The sequence below is a fragment of the Giraffa tippelskirchi genome, chromosome 13, assembly GCF_054371585.1.
Source record: "Giraffa tippelskirchi isolate mGirTip1 chromosome 13, T2T-mGirTip1v1.2.pri, whole genome shotgun sequence".
Classification (NCBI taxonomy): domain Eukaryota; kingdom Metazoa; phylum Chordata; class Mammalia; order Artiodactyla; family Giraffidae; genus Giraffa; species Giraffa tippelskirchi.
The window spans coordinates 3,293,789-3,313,745 of NC_137287.1; the positions used below are offsets into that span (position 1 = coordinate 3,293,789).

General features: G+C 60.2%; 1 protein-coding gene across 5 annotated transcripts in view; it reads right to left on the reverse strand.

Annotated features, from left to right (window-relative positions):
- Positions 1–796: 796 nt before the first annotated feature.
- Positions 797–19,957, reverse strand: part of TNRC18 (trinucleotide repeat containing 18) — an 80,036-nt gene continuing 60,875 nt past the window's right edge. For all 5 annotated transcript variants that reach the window (XM_081552743.1, XM_081552742.1, XM_081552739.1 and 2 more), the window contains 12 exons: positions 16,796–17,217; positions 12,949–13,101; positions 12,559–12,700; positions 10,635–10,752; positions 10,177–10,252; positions 9,986–10,094; positions 7,340–7,456; positions 6,815–6,979; positions 5,138–6,444; positions 1,826–2,062; positions 1,647–1,721; positions 797–1,381 (listed from right to left, as the gene is read on the reverse strand). In XM_081552743.1, coding sequence (XP_081408869.1) covers positions 1,175–1,381; positions 1,647–1,721; positions 1,826–2,062; positions 5,138–6,444; positions 6,815–6,979; positions 7,340–7,456; positions 9,986–10,094; positions 10,177–10,252; positions 10,635–10,752; positions 12,559–12,700; positions 12,949–13,101; positions 16,796–17,217 — 3,128 coding nt within the window. In that variant the 3' untranslated portion in view covers positions 797–1,174. The remainder of the gene's footprint in view (positions 1,382–1,646; positions 1,722–1,825; positions 2,063–5,137; positions 6,445–6,814; positions 6,980–7,339; positions 7,457–9,985; positions 10,095–10,176; positions 10,253–10,634; positions 10,753–12,558; positions 12,701–12,948; positions 13,102–16,795; positions 17,218–19,957) is intronic.

Consider the following 19,957-nt stretch of genomic DNA (forward strand, 5'->3'; position numbering starts at 1 on the left):
AAAACCGAAGTCTGGCTTTTCCTTCCCTTAAGATTGTCTGGACGAGGCCTCCCGTCCCCTGGAAGGCGCGGGGGCTGCTAAGTGCTTTTGTGGGCTGAGCGGGGCCGTCTCCGCTCTCAGCCTCTGCTCTCCCTAGGTCCTTCTCCGTCGTGGGGGCAAGTACAGTACACCTGGGCCGGGGGGCGGGTGGGGGGTGTGCTTGGGACAAGAGGGGGCCTGTGAAGCAGGGTGCTAGACACTCACAATCTAACAGGAAATAAAAAATAATATTCTGCACGTCAGAATGTGTTCGCTTTTTTTTTTATAATTTCGTAGCTATTTTTTCACAGTTTTAAAAAGTTTATATTTATATATATTTATATATATTTATCTTTATATATATAATTAAAAAGTTGACTCCATTTAAAGGCGTATGATACAGGGGAGAGTCTCTTGGTACAATAAAACTGTACAGGCTAAGAACTGCCGCCTCCCTGCGGGCATGGGGACGAGATTTCAGCACCATGGGGTTGTCTGTAGTGTGAGGGTCTGGACTGGCAGGGTGGGCCCTCTCTGGGGCCTCAGGGCACACAGCCCCCTTCCCCTGGCGCCTGGCCAATGCTGCTGGACCACCCCCTCACCTGGCTCTGTTCCCCGAGTCCAGGCCATCCTGAGAGGGTGGAGGCCGGACCCCAGGCAGGCGCCCGCGCGGGCCCAGCTGGGTCAGTGAGGCTGGGGGCAGGAGGCCGCCCCTGTCCCACGGCAGGAGGCTCAGGGTGGGCGCTGTGCTGAGGGGGCTGGGCACCAGGAGGACCCACCAGCGGTGGGAAACCTCCGAGCAAGCATGAGTTTGGTTGCTCAGACACCCCCTCCCACCAAATCCCCAGCTGGCATCCACCTAAGGGTCCCGGGGCCTGGCCTGGCCAAGTGCTTACAAGGTGCTGGGGGGCCCTGAGGGGCCGGCAGAGCCATACCCTGATAGCGGAGAGGAGTCCCTCCAGGGGGGGCCCCGAGGGGTTCGTTCGGGAGGGGTCTGGACGTGTGCACATGTGAGCGCACACGTGCATGCATACGGGCACACACATGTACACACTTACGCGCTGGGGCGTCCACGGGCACACCTGCATGCACACAACCCACGCACGTGGCCGCCGAGCCCTGGCAGGGACGGTGGGGGCGCAGGCGGGCCACCGGCTCAGCAGAGCACGGGCACGCCGTCGGTGGAGAAGATCATGCCGGTGGTGGGCTCGTAGGTGCCCGCCAAGTAGTAGAGGCCCTCGCTGTCCTGGTACTTCTTGGTCTTGAGCATCTGCTCGTACTGCTCTAGGCCCACCACCAGGCACTTATGAGACACCGTCTGCACGTCGTTCTCGTCCACGTGCGAGGACTGGTACAGGGCGCGCTGCGGGCACAAGGCGGCATCAGGGGGAACCCCAGGGAGATCCCAAGAGACACGGGGGGCAGAGGACGAAGGTGGCCAGAGACCCAGAGAGAGCCCCTGGGACAGGGATACAGACTGAGGCGGACAGACATCAAGGAAGCGGCAAACGCACACAGAGACCCAGGGACCCGAGGAAGAAGACAGCAAGGGTGCGAGGCCCGGGGAGGCGGAGACGCGGGGGACCCAGTGGGCGGGGTCACGGGAGGCCCCACCCCCGCGCTCCTACCTCCATGAAGTCCTTCCTCTGGCTGGAGGCCCGCAGGGAGGCAGGCAGGCTGCGGCCGGACTTCTGGTCCCAGGGCTGTGTGCGCAGATGAGGGGCTGCCGTGAGCCTGGGCCCTGCCTTGCCTGACCCGTGGCCCCTAACCCGGCCCCCAGACCCCAGAGCGAGGCAGCCTGGCCCACCTGGCCCTCGTGGAGGCGCTTGCCCGGGCTGGTCTCCTCGGGGTGGTAGAACCACTTGACGCGGACCACCATGTTGCTGCCCCAGGACTCCCACATGCTCTGGATGCGGCCGATGTAGGGCAGGTTGGGGCGGCCGGCTGACAGGAAGACGGCGCAGTCCCCGATGCGGATCATCTCCTTGCCGCGCACGATGGCCTTGTAGAAGAGCTTGCGGGCCTTGCCCTTCATGCCGCGGCGCTGCGGGCGGGAGGGCGGGCGGGTCAGGACTGGTGCGCCACCCCCACCCCAGGCCCCGGGTTCTGCAGCGGCGGCAGGAGGGGGCGGCCCCTGCTGGCCCTGATCGGGAGCCCTGGCTCACCCCCGCGGCAGAGTGGGCCTCCAAGAGGGACTTCACGTGAACTAAGACTGTGCTGAGAGCCGCGTGGGCTACAAGGCGGGTGGAGGGAGGGCCCCGGGGACGTCACCCACACGAGCCACCGCGCTGCAGACGCCACACCCACTGCTGGGTCCCAGCAGGACCCCTGCTCCTCCCGCGGGGTCCTGACCCCAGCCCCGTGCTCTCCGCTCCACTGGACACAGATTCCACTCGACACAGCCAGCGCCCATCACCTACCGGGCAGCCTCAATCTACACACACTACCCCGAGCAGCGAGCAGCGCCGGGTCTCCGCACCAGCCGGCCCTACCAAGGGCCAGGGAGGGGGGCCTGGGCAGTGTCAACCCCCAGGCATGGCCGACTGCCCCCCACATTACCCCAGGAAAGCCGCTGACTGAGATCAGAGCTTGGCCAACAAGATCCAGCCCTGGGCTGGTGGCTGCCAGGCCCCGGGATTTCTCTTAATTCACGCAACACTCCCTGACGCCCTCTCAGTGCTCCTGCCTCGGCTGGCGCTGGGAGAGGCCGGTGTGCAGGCTCCAGGAGGAAACAGACCAGCCATCGGAGTGCAAAGCCCCGGGACCAGTCACTGCCCCCAGGCCATCCTGCCCAGAAGCCAGGCCGGCGCAGCTCGGCTCTGCCCCCCAGTGGAGGCCGCGCTCCTTCCCTCCAAGCCGAGGCGTAAAACCCGCCTTTCCCTTCTCGGATTGGCCACTAGGCGGCGCCAACGGTTATTATTATTTTTTGTGGGATAAACAAGGAAAACCTGCATGCTAGTTTCCTACCTTACCCAGCTGGCCTTTTCTACTTTTAATTCACTGAGTCCCTGGTGAGACTTTTTTTGTTTGTTTGGCCACATCACAGCATGTGGGATCTTTGTTCCTCGACCAGGGATCGAACCTGTGCCCCTGCAGTGGAAGCAAGGGGTCTAACCACTGGATAAGGAGGGAAGTCCATGACAGACTTTCTAACCTGTTCTGTAAACTGCTCAAATTATTTTCAGCTCAAGGCATGGTACAAACTGATTCAAGGTTAGATGGATGGCTAAGACCTCTAAGCCGGCTCATCTTTGACAGCAGGTATGTTTTCAGGCCTCCATGGCTACCTTCCTCAGACTCAGAGATGCCCCCTTGATCCATGGAGTGCCCAGTGGGGCTGACCCTGCCCCTGTGGCCAACACGGGACCTGATCTGGTCAATCCAAACAGCCCATCCTCCTTCTGGCCATTGTGATTGGTTCAGGGGTGTGCTCAGGCCCTAAGCCAAAGGAGGCTCCACCCACTTTAACTGGAACCCTAAAAAAAGGTACTTCCTTCTGACACTTCTGAGCTAGCAGGTCAGCTGAAAGCTATGGGGCTGCCTACCGCCAAGAGGAGAGGAGCTGCCAGAGAAGGAGAGCAGGACAGAGAGAGAAAGGAAAAACTGAAACTGGGAACATGGGCCAAGAGGGATCTGAAGACAGCCTTTGGGCTGCTGGATCCAGCTGGACCTGAAGCTGAACCCCGCAGACTTTTCTATTAAGACTTTGGCCCTGTGCTCCGACCTCTGGAGCAGAAAGTGCAGTCAGTAACAGCAACCCTGGAATGTGCAGAGAGCAGATGCTAAGATAAGGAACTGGCCAATCGCCCCGGGGAAAGGACAGCGAGGGTGGGCCTGTCCTTGGCTCAGAAACCATTGCTCCTTGACACGTCCCTGGATAAAGTGCCTGCCAGGATCAGGCTCTGGCGGGGCCTATTCAGGAATGTCTAAGTTTGGCTCATCAGCAAAGACCCTAAAAGAATCCATACACCCCCGTTCGCTGTCTCAAGTAGTGGCCTTGCCAAGAGAGGCGCTTTCAGCCTGAAGCCCGCAATCCAGGGTGGATGAAAGTCAGATAGCTCACGCCCTGCAGGGTCAAGAAATAGATCTTCTGCCCCAGATGACCCCAGGTGACGAAGCACATGCTGTGGGAGTGGGGGAGGACGCCCCCTTATCTGACAAACGGGGGATCCCCCACCCTATCCTAAACAGCCTTTGGGGGTGCAGCCTGGGGCCAGGTGGAGCTGTCTGCTCTGCCCCAGGGGATCCAACCGCCCCTGGCTGGCCCAGTGGCTAGCCCTAAAAGGCTGCTGCCAAGACAGAAACCCCCAAGCTAGTCTCGATACATCACCAGAGAACTGAACCCCTAAAGCCTGCCTGCCTGGCAGCACCGGCGTTACAGAGGTCCGCACCCAGCAGGGCGCCTGGCTCCTGCGTGGCCTCAGAGGACCCTGGCTCAGGGCGGCGGATGCTGTGGGCAAACCTGACCTGACTGGCTGTACGCATGGACCAGAAGCCCAGCTCTTCCTGCCCAGGGGTGTGAGATGGACTGATGGCTTCTGGGCTGTTCCCCTTCTACATATAGAAGCTTCACGTATGTGCATGTATATGCAGGTGCGTGCATGTGCGTGTACAAGTGTGTCTGTGTGTGCACAATGCACAGGGTGGGCCAGGAGGGGTCCTTCTGCAGAACCGACCCCCACCCACTCCAGGGGTGGCCACGTGCCTCAGACCCCGTCAGCCAGAACGTTGGGCCTTCAGGGCCACCATGACTAGCTCAGGGTGGGCAGGGACCCAGCCAGGGCCAGGAGACTCAGCCCTGGACTTCGACCTGCAAAGAGGGAAAGAACTGCCTCTGCTACGACTGCTAACCTGGCCGGCCTGAAAATGAAGACAAAGAAACTCAGGCCACATGGCCACGTGGCTTTGAGACCAGCCGCACGGTAACTACAGGCTGCCACAGGACTGTGTGGGTCAACTGGGTGCCTCCGAGAGTGGGTCTAGGTCCCCGGGACCAGGGGGCAGCGCTGCTCCGGGACGGGCGGGACTCGGGAGTCACATGGACTCCACAGCCGTGACCCAACCCTCCACCATGGGGCTGCTGGGACGACAGAGAAAGATGACCCCCCACCCCACCTACCTGGGTGGGCTTGCCAAACCACTTCCAGAGCTGCCGGGCAGGCAGGAAGGCGGCGATCTTGGGCCGGTTCTCCACGGACGGCAGGCGCTGCCGTTTAGCCAACTCCTTGGTGGTGGGGAGGTGGACGCCCTCTCTCTTCTTAGGCCGGCTCTTGGCCCCGGCCTGGGCCTTGGGCGGCAGAGGTGGCGTGGGCTGCGGCGGGGGGGCCTGGGCTGCGGGTGCCGGCGCCTTCTTGCCGGGGGAGTGGGCCGAGGAGCGGGCCTTGCCCGCCTGCTTGGGCGCCTTGCTGGGGAGGGCCGGCGGGGCGGAGGGACCGGCCGCGGGGGCGGGGGCGGCCTCGTCATCTGAGCTGCAGGAGGAGTCGTCTGTGGTGGAGGAGGACGAGGAGGAGGACGAGGACGAGGAGGACGAGGACGAGGAGGAGGACGAGGAGGACGAGGAGGAGGACGAGGACGAGGAGGACGAGGACGAGGAGGAGGATGAGGAGGAGGACGAGGAGGAGGACGAGGAGGAGGATGAGGAGGATGAGGACGAGGAGGAGGACGAGGCCCGGGAGCTGGAGGCGCTGCAGTTCCGTCCACCGCCGCCCTGGCCGTCCTCCTCGCCCTCCGTCTCGGAGCTGCTGCTGCTGCTGCCACTATCGCTGCTGCCGCTGCCACTGCTGCTGCTGCTCTCCGATTCCTCGGCCCCGTCCTGCTCAGCCTGGCCCTTGTCCGGGCTCTTGGGGTTCCCCGAGTCCTCGAATGCAAGCCCGACCGCGGGCTCCTGGGCCAGGTCGCCATCCGCGGCCTTGGGCCGGGCGGCCTTGGGCTCAGGGCTCCCGGCCGCCGGCGCGTAGCTGCCCAGGCCAAGCAGGCCCTTGGGCTCCTCTCGCAGAAGCAGGGCCTCCTTGGCCTTCTTGCTCTTGGGCGACGTCACACCCTCGTGGTCCAGCTTGACCAGCAGCTCGGCCTCCTCCCCCGGCCTCCGGGCGCCCTTGCTGGCTGACTCCTCGGCAGCCCGTGCCTTCTTGGGCTTGGGGCGGGTGGCGGGTATGGTGATGGGCACAGTGACGAGGGGGGCGGGCACCAGGGCCGCTGCAGGGGCCGGCAGCTCCCCGAAGGGCTCGGGAGCCGGGCAGCTGGCAAAGGTGGACGGTGCTGGGCTAGGCTGTGGGGGCGCCGGGCGAGCCTTGGGGGTCTTGGCCCGCTTGTCCACGGGTTCTGGGGGGCTCTTCTTGGAACCTGTGGTGCTGATGGGCTCCAGGGCCAGTGGGGTACCGGGGACGTCATCTGTCGAGCCCCCCTCCTCCAGGACGGCAGCTCTGTCTGCAAGAGAGGAGGAGCAGCCCCTTGAGTCAGGGCTGCCTGGCCAGCGAGCCCATGTCCATCCTGGCCCTGCAGCGCCGGGCGGGGCTGTGTGGCCTCTTGGGGCTGCGTGGCCTCTCGGGGCCTCGGGAGCAGCAGCTCTCACACCCCGTGGTCCCCACGTGCTGGCCGCAGGGTGGTACTGCCCCAGGCGCCCTGCACTGGATTCTAGAAGGACACACCTGCCTGGACCTCAGCTCTGCCTCTCAGAGACCCACGAACACTCTGAGCCTGTTTCCAATCCCGCACAGGCGGGCTGGGGGGTCTCTGTGCAAACACCCCAAGAGTGCGGCAGGCCCCGCGTCCCGGGGGGCTGGGCCCGAAAACGTACCGTTCTTGGCTTTGGCGCTGGGTTTCCGCCCGCGACCCCGAGCCTTGGCGCCGGGCTCCTCGGATGCTGGCGCGGCCCCGTCCTTGCTCTCCGCGGCGTCTTTGCTAGTCTTCCGGCTGCGGCGCTTGGCGCTGGGCACCAACAGCGCTGGGGACGGCTCCGCACCTGCGCAGGACAGACTGTGGCTCAGGCCTGGCCGCCACCCCGCTGCCAGAGTGCCGCCTGCCCTGGGCAGAGGGGCGGAGGGGAACCAGACGGCGCAGTGTGGCCCGTCTGCAGGGACGCAGCTCGGGAGTCTGCACCTGCGTGCAGTGGGGCTTCCTCGAATAAATGAGCAGGGCGGGGCTGACTAGTTTTACTGGTCCTCTTGGAGGATTCAGCGAGCACCCTGGACCCCCGGCCGCTCTGGGTCGGTGTCCCGATCCTGACTCGGACTAGTCGAGGGAGCCGGGATGAGGCATCTCCCCTCCGAGGCCCGGGTTTCCTACTGGTCAAGGGGCAGGGGAGCCCCAGACCGGCACTCACACTGGATCTTGTAGTCCGGCGGCAGGAGGCGGATGTGCGAGAGGGGGATCCTCCCGGTGTCCCCGTCGTCAAACTCCACGGTGATCAGGTCCCCGTCGTCCTCCAGGCCCAGCAAGCCTGTTGGAGGAGGGCGGTGTCAGGGGAGGCCCGCGCCCCCTGGCAGGCGCGGGGCAAAGGGAGCAGACACCAGCCAGCGAGCAGCCCCGGGCGCAGGATGCGTGAGGCAGTGGACAGTGGAGCAGGACGTGGGCTTTGAGCCAGGCAGTTCTGGCAGCACAGGCTCCCCTGGTCCAGCCAGGCATGTGGCGTGTCCACCCATCCAAGGCCCTCCCCAGAGTGACGAACAGCGAGCGTGGGACCACAGAGCAGAGGGAGCCGGAGGACAGCGGCTGCAAGAATGACACCCGAGTGGACGAGCGGGACGCCTCCATTCCGGGCCCGTTGCGCCAATGGGAAGGAACCCAGCTTTCACAGGGGAGCCCCGGGGTCCCCTCTCCTGAGCGCCGAGCGGTCACTGGGCAGACTGGGGGTCACACGCAGCTGCGAGCTTCACGCCAGGACACGGCACAGCGGAGGAGGGGGTGGGCACCACGCCAACCAGGGCGACACTGACTGGTGACTCCCAGCCCCACTCGCAGGTGCCAGAGGCGGAGCCCCGAGCCCCGAAGGATGGCGCCACGGGCGGGCTGGCGGGAGAGGAGCCACCGGTGCTGGTGCTTGGCACCCCTGCCCACACACAGCTTCTAGTCCCCTTGCTGAGCATCGCCAGTGATGAAAGAACAGCCTCCAGCAAAAGACAGCTGAAGGACAGAGAGGTGCAGACAGGAGCCCGCGGAGAGAGGGGAAGGGGACTGCAGAAGGAGTCAGGGCTGAAGAGCCCTAAAATGGAAACCGTGTGTCCTCAGGGAAAAAAGGAATCCATGAAACAAAAAGAAATTACTAAAAACAGAAAAAATCAAAGAATAAGAAAGAACTTTTAGGAATTTATAAACAATAGCAGACACATCAAAAGTTCAACAGAATAGAAGGACCAGAAGGCAGGGGTGAGGAAATCTCCCAGAAAGTAGAAAAAGATAAAGATGATAATGGGGAAAGGACAGCAGGAGAGGGCCACCAGACAAGTGTGAGACCCAAGGAAAGATGGCAATTGAGGGAGGAGGCTCTCCAAGAAGAGAGATGAGACAAATCTCCAGGAACTGGAAATTTACTTCCAAACCAAAGCGCCCTTCCCCCAAATACCCAACAAAACACACACAGAGAGACAGAGAGAGACAGGGAGAGAGACAGGGAGGAAAAGAGAGAGGAAGAGACAGAGACACAGAGGGAGACACAGAGAGACACAGAGACAGAGAGAGACAGAGAGAGGGGAAGAGAGACAGAGGGAGACAGGGAGAGAGACACACAGACGAAGAGACAGAGACAGAGACACAGAAGAGACCAAAGAAGACAGATAGGAAGAGAGAGAGACAGAGAGACCACGTGAGATTCCAGATCTGGGAATAAGGGGACGGTGCCAAGTCTCCTATGACGATTTGGGAATAACGCTGGTGTAGGATACCTCCGACATCAGAATCCAGATAAAAATAGAACGCTGACTTCAGAAAAAGCGAGGGAAGGTGACTTCCAATGTACAATTTATACCCAGATCCACTACCTCTAAAGACCGGGAGAGAACAAGGAGACTCAGACGTGCGTGTGCTCGAGGAGTTTCCCTCCCATGGGCCCTTTCTCTCGAGAAGCCGTGAGAAGGTCCCCTGCCCCAAGGAGGGAAAGAGACAGGAAGAGACACACGAGATGCAGCACAGGAAGAGAGAGGTGGAGTTCTCAGCAGGGCTGCAAGGGCAGCTCCCGGGAGCGACGCCTGAGAAGCAGGCCTGGGGAGCCGCCAGCCCACGGGGCTCAGGAGGCCAGAGCGCCCCAGGAGAGCGGGATGGGGACGCACGGCCCCCTTCGTCAGGGGACTCCTGCCCAGCGCCCCGTGCCCATCTCCTGGGCACATACAGGTGGTGTCAGGCGGCCGCCAGGTGGACCCCTTTGCCTCCGAGCTTGGCCTGGGGGTGTGACACACGCCCAGACTCCTGGCTCCCAGGTGTTCTGCACGAGCTAAGTGTCCACCATCTGCCCACCTGCTAGTTCTGTCTGTCTGCATCCACACCCACGTCTTCTGGGCTACTGTTACCCTTTGTCTGCCCAGCTGTCAATCTCTTATTCTGCTCACACCGTCCACTTCCCTAGGGAACCAGCCCTCCCGTCTCTTCCAGTCCACGGGCAAAACCAAGAAGCCACCTCACTCATTAGCAAGGAGCATTAAGACCTGTAACCCAGGTGACCCAGGCCAGTTTAGTGCGACTCCATCCTGGGACTCAGATGGGAAAGCGGGGCATTCCATGAGGACAGGGTCTGTTCAGAAGGTGCGAGAGCCCTCAGGAGTGGGGAGTGAAGCCAGCACAGCTGAGAACACAGCTGATGGACACGGGGACCCTGAGTCCTGATGACCCCAGGGGAACAGTCCCTGCTCCAACTATGCCCAATGCCGGTAAAACTCTATGCTTAAGTCTGTCTGAGCTGGACTTCAGGAACCAAATGGATCCATGCTGACATGCTGGGAGACGGGGGTACCGGGAGGGCCTTGGGGGCGGGTCTCACCTCGGACCACAGTGCCGGGATAGAGGCAGCGGTACTGCTGGCTCCAGTAGGCTGCAATCCTGGTCCCTTGCGGCAAGTAGCGCGTGGAGGCCGGCCTCACGTCGATGATCTGGGGAGGGGAGGAGTGAGCGCCAGGCTGGAAGCCAGCAGCCCCCTGCCCCCTCCCAGCAGCCCCGCTGCCCTGCCCTCACCGCCTCCTGCAGCAGCTGCTCCAAACAGTAGATGTGGGGCCGGTTCCCGCGCTCACCCTCCACCACCACACGGTATCTGCAAAGCCGGGGCGAGGTGACGTGAGGTCCCCCCGGGCACCCCCGGCCCACGCCAGCTCTACCTCCCAGGCCACTAGGATGGGGTGTGCAAGCCAAAGCGTTGCTGATTTGCCGCACAAGCTTAGGGTGGGTCTCCCCACTCTGGGCCCATCTCCTCGACACAACCAGGCGGAGTCACAGACCCAGGGAAGGCCAGAACGCCCTCTCCTGCTCCTTCCCACTGAGCCCTGTCCACCCGGAGGCCACCTGAGAGTCCGCCCTGCCCCCTGGCCCCGCCCACAGAGTGTGCTTCCTCCAAGCCTGCCCGAGCCCCCATCCTATGGGGGAAGCAGGGAAGCCACAGCTCAGAGAGGTGAAGCAAGGCGCCCACCCCCACTCACATGTCTGGCGAGTGCAGGGTCTGCACATGCCCCGCGTACAGCAGCTTGTCGTCCATGGGGATGAGCACACGCAGGCCGTCCTTCAGCTCATCCTTGTCGATGATGCAGGAGCGAGGGGCTGCGGGGCGGGCGGTGAGGCGGGGTTGGAGCAGAGGGCGGCCATGAGACCCCCCCCCCCAGGCCTGCCTGGCCACACCGTCACCCCTCTCTGCAGTGCACTTGCTGGCAGGCCTCACGGGAGGCCGCGCACGCCGCCCACAGCACACAGCCCCCCGTGCCAGCGTCTGCAAAGATCCCAGGCAGGTGGGAACCCAGGTGACACCCATTCAAGGACCAGCACTTGCTGAGCCTCAGCTGGAGGCTCAGTGCCATCAGACCCCACTGCTGTCCCTCAGCCGCAGACCCCGGCCTTTCCCATCAGCTCCTTCCTCACCGGGAACGCTCTGTTCTGGCGCCAACACCCCCACAACTGGGCTCCCTGGCCAGACCAGGCCCTGGCCTGAGGCTGCTGCTCCCTCTTCCCGGGACCCCCACCACCGACTCCCCTCCATTCTCCTCCAGGCCCACCCACGCTGCTTCAGCCTCCTGGACCCAATCTTCTTCTCTGTAAGACCTTGGACCTAGCTCCTCACTGCCGTCACCTCACTCAGAGAAACCCAGATCGCTGGCTGGGATGGACGGAGTGACGGGCCCAGGTCTTGGTCCCCGCCTGCACCCACTCCCCTGCCACAGCCTCACCGTGGGTGCAATGGACTTCCCACCTCTTGACCTTGGGCATGGCCGTGTGACCTGCTTTAGCCAGTGGATGAGGGGAGAAGCACTTGAATCTGAAGGGAGGCCTCCCTCCAGAGGCCTTCGGGTCCCTCTCGAGCCTGACAGCAGGGCCGTGAGAGAACAAGCCCTGAGCAGCCCAGCGGTCCAGGTGGGGCAGACCTGCCCCTGGTGCCAGTAGGCCGCTAGCCATCCCATTATCCCGGGAGAAAGCCCAGCTGAGGTCACTCCTCTGTCCTGCTGACAGCCCACTCCCACCCATCACTGAGTCTGCGTGCTTGGTCGTTACACAGCGATAGCTGACAGATACGCTCCCCAGCAGGTGACAAAGCTCCTCGGGGCTGGCCCGGCTCTTCTCACTGCATTCCCCCCACCAATTCACATTCTTTAATCTCAAGCTCCAGACCCCCAGGTCCAAGTGCCTACTGGAAGTATTCTCCCTGGGATGTCACCTCCCTGGAATGTCCTCCAAGCACCCCAAACACCAGCCATCAAAGCCCAGTGGCTCCCTCTGTGGCCCACCTCGATGATAGCTGTCCCCACCTGCCAATACCTGTCCACACGCCTTGCCCCCCCTCATCTGCTCACAGCCCCCATGCTCTGCATCCTAACGTGCTCAAACCCGTCCATGTGCCCCCGGCTCCCCCACAGGAGTCCCACCACCCCTGGACCCACTCCCTGGCCCACCCCCACCGCTGCCCACCTGGATCCCCCAGCAGTCTCCTAACTCAACTTCCTGGCCCCCACTCCCTGCCCCAGCCCTTCAGTTCCTTGTCCACACAGCAGCCAAAGAGCTCACCGTGAAACCAACCTGACCACACTGACCTCCCTCTTACCGTTTTCAGGGCGAAGTCCAAACCCCCACCGAGACCCTCGAGACAGAGGGGTCTGCTCTGCCTGCCCCCCGTCCAAGGCCGCTCTCTCGCCCTGACTGAGCAACCCAGACTCACGCTGGCCCTCCTGCAGTTTACCCCGGGCACTGTGCTCCTGTCCAACCGCGGGGGCTCTGCACACGCCATCCCCTCCATCACCCCATCCCCTCTCTGTGCGAGCCCGGCCTGGCCCTCTCAGGCCCTGCCGGCAGCCGCCTCCGGGGAACCCCCTACACCCCCATACTCCAGGCCCGAGCCAATGCAGCACTGCAGGTGCTCACCTGGCGTCAGCGGCCGCTCTGCTGCCCCGCCTCGGGGCAGGTGCTCATCCTCAGAGAAGCTCGAGTCCTGGTTGGGCTCAAAGTCCTCCTCAGCGGCCATGCTTTCCATCAGCTTGCTCACGGCTCCCCCCTTCCCCCGGTTCTGAGGACAGAACAGGACAGACAGACAGACGGCTGAGGCCCGGCTGGAAGCCTGGGTTCCCCATCAGGCTGCCATGCCATGTGGCACGGGGGCGGTCCCACCTGGGCACCACAGGGAGGACAAAGCAGGCTGAGGGAGCACCTCCAGCCGAACACGGATCTTGGGGTGGGGGGTGCATGCAGGGTTGCCCCCATCTGTCAACCGAGCAAAGCAACTCCACCGCGCCTGGGCCCCCGGGGGAACCTCACCTCCTTCTTCACCTCTTTGCCCTTGGCCTTGGCCTTGCTCCTCTTGGCGGAGGCCGGAGAGCTGGTGTGAGGGGCCCGGGCCTCGGTGGACAGGGCGGGAACGCGGGGCGGGGGCAGCGAGGGTCCGGATCCGGCCTCCTTGCCCTTCTTCTTCTGGGGACGAAGCCAGAGAGCAGCCGTTAGAGGGCGGCGTGGCCCCAGGCCCCGCACTCACCCTCCAGAGGGAGGCACACAGCGCCCTCCCACCCCCGCCAAGCATTTCTGGTTTTAATCTTGCTTTATTACCGCTATGTATTACTTGTTATAAAAAAAAGAATATCGACGTGCATGTAACTGAGTTCCTCTCCCACGATCCCACCAACCACAGAGGTGACTAGAGGGAATGATAACAGCGTGGCGTGTCCTTTCCAGAACTTTCCACAAGCACACACAACCATGTAAACTCATGGGCTATGCAAATGCATCTGTGCATACACGGTACTTTTTGTTCTTAAACACAGATGGGAATTTACCGAAAATTCCGCTGTGCAACCTCCCTCCCCCCCACCCTCTGGCAGACACAGAGGTGAGGCCTCCCTTTTTATTGTGACCAGCCGCCCAAGGTGCCTTGATGTGGAGACCTGAAATTCATCTGACTGCCCGCCTGCTTTTCCCTCTGCTGAAGGATGCCAAGAATAACGACAGCATCGCTCAGTGAGGCAGGCACAGTCCTGGAAGGAGCATGCAGAACCATGCCCCAACTGCCTGGGGTGCTTCTGGGGACCAGCGGTTACCTTCCTCTCGCCCCAGCAGTGGGGCACACCACATCCACCCCAGCTCAAAGCCCCCAGGGTGGATCTGGGATGCTCCCTCCACTGGGGGCATGGAAAGTGGGCCAGTGCACGGGGACTTGCGAGGCTCCACTTATCAGAGCAAAGGAGTGGAAACAACCTAGATGTCCAGCAACCCGGTGTCTCTGTAGATACAGTTACAAGCTTCTATCCCAGGGGCAAAAGGTGATGATATTTGGGGCAGGAAGCAGGCTCAGGCCACAGAAGTGATGGGAGGCAAGGGTGGGGGTCACTTTGTGCATTTTAGAAGAGACGTGCCTGATACCAATCACCAAGTCATGGGCCAGGGGAGTTGGAAATTAAGACAGAGAAAAAAGGAAGACTGGGCAAATGTTACCAAGACAGCAGCAGAAGTCACAGCTTCTACAAGAGACGAGTGAAATTCAAAGCCAACAGCGTTAAAAGGAACAAAGTGGGGAATGTTACAAGGATAAATGCGTCCGTTTTAATCTGTTTGGGGGGAGAAATATATATATACAGGTTTATATATACTGAAGCAACTTGGCATACATACACACACACACACACACTATATTTTCATACATACACACACACACATACACACACACACTATATTTTCTTATTTCTGATGCATCTTGTAATCCTGTTCCCATTTCTGAAATCAGAAGGCATCTTGGGGGTGGAAGGACTTGTTTTTCATGTGGTTATGTCTCTTTTTCCACCTGACTTCTATTATTAAATAGACAGCTTGTCTTATGGGGCATGTCTTTGCAGTTGCACACTCAGGAGGAAAGGGAAATTGACAGCAAAAAAAAAAAGTTATCGCTGTGTGGAATTTAATTTTCTTCTTTTTCTTTATCATCCACTTACTGTTACAATCAGATAAAACTGGTAACTCTTTCTTTCCCACTAACCAGAAAGCCCATTTCTAAGAAACATTTCTTCTTTTAAAAAAAGAAAAGAATTCTAAAGGTGACAGGGTCTGTACCCAGAGCAGAGATGATCATTGCTGCAGTGATCACCCCGGCAAAACACCATCATCAACCAGATCACTGATGGCCAGCGTGGCTGCTGGCAGGAGATACTGAAAACCACGGGATGGTGGTTTGCATGGTGGGATGCTATTCCATCACTTAGAGAGTGAGTTCAAAAAAACAGAAAGAAAATAAACTAAAAAGTTCATGGCATATGGGAATGCACAAGATCTAACTCAAATCTTAAAAAGCAGGATACAAAAGGGTATCTCACAAAACTGTGAACTCTGTTTGGCCCTAGAGCGGTTTCCTTCACGTCTGACTTCTTTGACAGTAATCTGTTCCGTTCCGTCTCTGACCATATCGTCAGAAGTCTGGCGTCAGATGAGCACTGGGCCTCTCCTAACGGAAGCTGCCGTTTGGGGAAAGGCTCAGAGAGGCTGGGGGCCCTGTGGTTAAGGGCTTGGGTGCTAGACCTCCAGTGTTTTAAGCTCAACTCTGATGATCATTAGCCGCTGGGCTAACTGGGACGGTTCCAAGGCTACCTGTGAGGTGCAGTTTGTAAGACTTCCTTACATGGCTTGTAAAACCCTCTTTACATGGCTTTGTAAGTACTCAACTGTGATGCCAAAAGCAGTAGGTACTTGGTCTCTCCCCGCCCCCCGCCGTGTTCCTGATACAGCGCTCTATGCACCCTGGCATTTCCGGAGTCACAGGCGCATCTTCTGTTCTAAGGAGGTGACGTGTGATGAGCCCGTGGATGGACTCAGGATGGGGCCTGGTCCGCAGAAAGACCAGCCACGACCCAAGCCTGAAACTTGCAGCCTCATCCCCGTTCTTGGAAGAGGAGCGAGGGGCTGGATGGAGCCTGAGTGCCCGCTCCATCGTGCCTCCGTGACGAAGTGGCCACGAAAACCCCTCAGCGCTAGGGCTCCGCGCACTGGAGGGCTGGTCCACACACCAAGGAGAGCCAGAGGGGGCACGGAGGATCGGCTCCCCTTCACACACACCCTGCCCCGCGTCTCCTCTGCCTGGCGGTTCCCGAGCGGCATCCTTTACGATCAACTGGACCAGTAAATCAAGTGTCTTCCCGAGTTGTCATTCTGGGGATATCGACCCGAGGGGTGTGGGGAGGGGGAGTCACGCAAATCCTTGATTCACAGCCGGCCGGGCCGAGAGCGCAGGTGGCTGCCTGGGACTGCGCCTGGCCCGGGGGTGGGCTGGGCTGGGGGCTCTCCCGTGGAGTCTGCGCCAGCCCGGGGGAGTTGGAGTCAGACATGTTGTGAGCAGAGGACATGAGCGTCCCCCCACCAGCACACGCAGTCTAGTGGCAGAGCGGTTAGGACACGCCTGGCCCCTACCGTGGACCCCTTGGTACGGTCATCATCATTACACATTATTACAGCACCTTCTCTCCAGGGACCAGAAAAACCCGAGTTGGCTTCAGCTGTGAGGGGTCACGAACAAGGGGTCCCTGCGGATGCCGCTCAAACGCAGCCCCTTCCTCACTACCAGCCGACGCCGAGGCTCATCCTTTGGGTGGCTTTCTCTAGAATGACGCTGTGGTTTGGGGGATGCGGGGCAGTGGGGCCTGAGTCAGAGACCACTGTTGTCAGCTGGCTGTGAGGTCTGAGTGCAGCCACCTGAAGGTGGAAGGGCCACAGGTCTCATCACTACAGAGTTCTCACAGAGTTCTCAAAAAGTAGGTGTTTCCTTGGACAGGGGGAAAAACAATCCCATCTCTATTTTCACTAACCTCTCAAGAAGTGAGGTTTTCCTTCAGGGGTGAGACTTGGTCACCGACAGCAGTCACTGCCGTGGAGTGCTTGACAGTTCCCATAGAGGCCTTGGAACACCACCTGAGCCCATCGCTTCACACAACGGCACTTACTAGCCCGGCTGCCGGGTATCTTTATCAAAGACGCCAGTCGAGGGGCACCCAGAGGAGTGCCCACCACAAACGGAGGTCTCGGTGGGTAACTGCGTTTCAGCATCACGCTGCCCTTCAGACTCCCGGCCTCCCCCGCACGTCTGAGCACCTTGCTGAGCCCCACAGTCCAGGGGGCCCCGCCTCGGGCCTACCTTCCTGGGGTCCTTCCTGTCCTTGGCGCGGCCAGCATCCTTGCGCGGGCTGGGCAGGCCGGCCTTGGCGCAGCGGCCAGGCTTGGTGGCGGCGGGCGCAGCGCTGCTGGGCGCGGGAGTGGCTGAGGCGTCGTGCAGGAAGATCCGCTCGCTGCGCCGCCGCGTCCACAGGTCGTCATCGCTGGCCTCGGGCCCCGCCTCCAGGCCCGGCTCCTTGGGGCCCCGTGACTTGCGGGCCTTGCGCCCCTTCTCGGCTGCCAGCTTGGCCTTGTCGGGGCTGCTGGGGCCAGGGGCCCGCGCGCCAGGCGCAGCCAGGGCAGGACCTGGCTCCCCCAGCCCCTTCTTGGGCCGCAGCAGCCCGGCGGGTGACCGCTTCCGCACCTTGACCTCGCTCTCCGAGTCGGTGTACTCGAATTCCGTGCCTGCGTGCAGGTGAGGGGGACGGCTGTGGATGGGGCGCTCTGCGCCCCAACTTCCCACCCTGGCCACCCCATCCCTGCTGCAGGAACCAGGCTGCCCGGGGAGGCTTCCGCCGCTTCTGGGGAGGAGCCCGAGGCCCAAGGTCAGGACTGTGGCCCACTCCCGTCCCGAATCCCCTCAGGCTGCCCAGACTCTGCTCCGGACCCTTCGCCCCTGAAGCACCGTCTGGGAATGTGGAGTCTCCTGCCTGGGCACGTGTGAGCTTCCCAGCTCTTCCTGGGCCTCCTCGGGAATCCCGGAGCCCTGGGAGGGTGAGCCACAGAGGGCCCACACCTGCATGGGCAGCAGCTCTAGGGGAGGCGGGAGGGAAAGTTCACACAAAATCCCCAAGCCCCAGCAGGGCCTCACCTCTCAGAGTTGGGGGGGTCCTAGACACCCACTCCCCTTTCGAGAGGACAGGATTCCCCAGAACCTACACAGACCTGGCGCCCAGCCCCTCCCCACAGCCAGGGGGCCTCTGCCCTCTGCCGCAGGGCAGCCCCCAGCTTCCGCCCAGCTCCTGGGCTCCTTGAATGCACAACCTCTCCCCAACAGCCGCCGTCCTCTGTCCTTTTAAGCCCCCGGGTCTCCGCGCCTTCTGACCCCTCTGCCCAGAGCGCCATCTCTCCCTGCCCTCCACCTGGACGACTGCAGCCTCCTTTCTGAGAAGACCCACTCCGGCCCCGGGGAGTCCTCGGGCCACCCCCCCTCACCACAGGTACATGGCACACGGCGGAGGCCTGTCTGTGCGTCTCTCTTGGCGTGCTCTGCGCCCCAGAAGTAGATCCCCACCTTCTGGAGCCCCCAGCGTGGTGCAACGCAGAGCACGGCCCAGAGCTGGTGGCCAGGAAAAGACTCTAAATGGGCATGAGTGGTGCTTCTCCCCATCAGGGGAATGAAGAGGGCCTGCCTCCTCCAGGCAGACCCCAGGGACAAGATGTCTGTGACAGTCCTGGGCTGACCACCCCAGAACTTGCCCTGGGTCAGCCGAGAAGCCAGGGCTGAACCTCAGGCCTGCTGACCCTTGGAGCAGCCAGCAGCCTGGCCACAAAGGCTCTCGTGGGAGGCTGAGACCCATCACCCCAACAGATGCCGCCTCAGTGGCAAGGGCAGGGCCAGGGGAGGGGCCACACTCCAGGGGAAGGAACCACTTGCAAAGAATGACGATCCTATTAATTCACCTTTTGTTAACAGACTTCCTGCTGCAGGGGAGGCAGCTGGGGCTTTCATGGCTGATTAGGGTGCAGGCCATGAAACACTCGTGGCCTGTGAGCTCCGCTTCTAGGTATGAGGGAATGAGAGCCCACCTGGTGACGGGTCCCTTGCAGAAAGCCACCGGAAAACCTGGACGCACACAGAACACTGCAGGTGCGCGGCCCAGGGAGCCGGTGCTGGACAGGGGGTGACCAGGAGTGGACACTCGCCTGGAAGAGCGGAGGCCGGAGCCTCTTGGCTCACGGTAAGATCGGGTAGGAAGACAAACAGATACGAGCCCAGTGGGGCAGCACAAGCAGGGCCCGGAGCAGAGGAAGTGGCCTCTGTCAGGACCCCGCGGTGGGGACAAGCATGAGGCCCGCAGAGAGGGAAGCATCTTGCCGCAGCCTCGCCGCCGGACAGGCCGGAGCAGGGAATAGAATACCCACCCTTGATTCCCAGCCAACGTCCAGTGAAATGCCTCCTCCCCCCAAAGACAGGCAGAGAGGAGGAACAAAGGAACAAAGAAACAGGCCAAGAAAACAGACAAAAAATTGTAGAGAAAAGAATAAGACACAAATAGGCTGAAAGTCAAGGGATTAAAAAAAAGACATGCGATACGAATAGTAACCAAAGCCGAGCTACAGTGGCTCTACAGACGTGTCACTTCATTGTGCTTTGTGGAAACTGCACCTTTTTACCAGCTCAAGGTCCGTGGCAACCCTGCGTCGAGCAAGTCTATGGGCGATAGTCTTCCCACAGCATTTGTTCCCTCTCTGCCTCTGTGTCACATTTTGGTAATTCTCACAAGATTTCAACTTATTATCATACTATATTATTATACTTGTTACATCTGTGATCAGTGATCTTTGATGTTACTACTACAACTCACTGAAGGCTCAGATGATGGTTGTCGATTTTTAGCAATAAAATATTTTTTAACTGAGGCATGTACTTTTTCTCTTAAGACATACCATTGCATCCTTACGACTACAACATAACCTCTATATGTATTGGGAAACCAAGAAATTTGTGTGGCTCACTTTACTGCAATATTGGCTTTATTGTGTTGGTCTGGAATTAAACCCACGTTATCTGAGGTATGTCTTTACTATTATCCGACAAAATAGGTTTTAAGACAAAAATCGAGAAACAAAGAAGGACGTTTTGCAATCCATCAAGAAGACATAATTATAAACAAGTGTAAACACACTGCAGAAACATACAGAAAAGATTATACAACATGACCAAGTGAGACATAGGCCAGGAATGCAAGGCTGGTTTGACACTCGTTACAAAATCAATATAATATACCCTATTAATAGGATAAAACATAAAAACCACATGAACCACACATCAACAGACACAGAAAAAGCAACTGACAAAATCTAGTTCCCTTTCGTGATAAAATCACACAACAAATGAAAAACAGAAGGAAACTTCCTTAATCTGACAAATGAAAAAACCACTGTTAACATTATATTTGGGGTTCCCAGGTGGCTCAGTGGT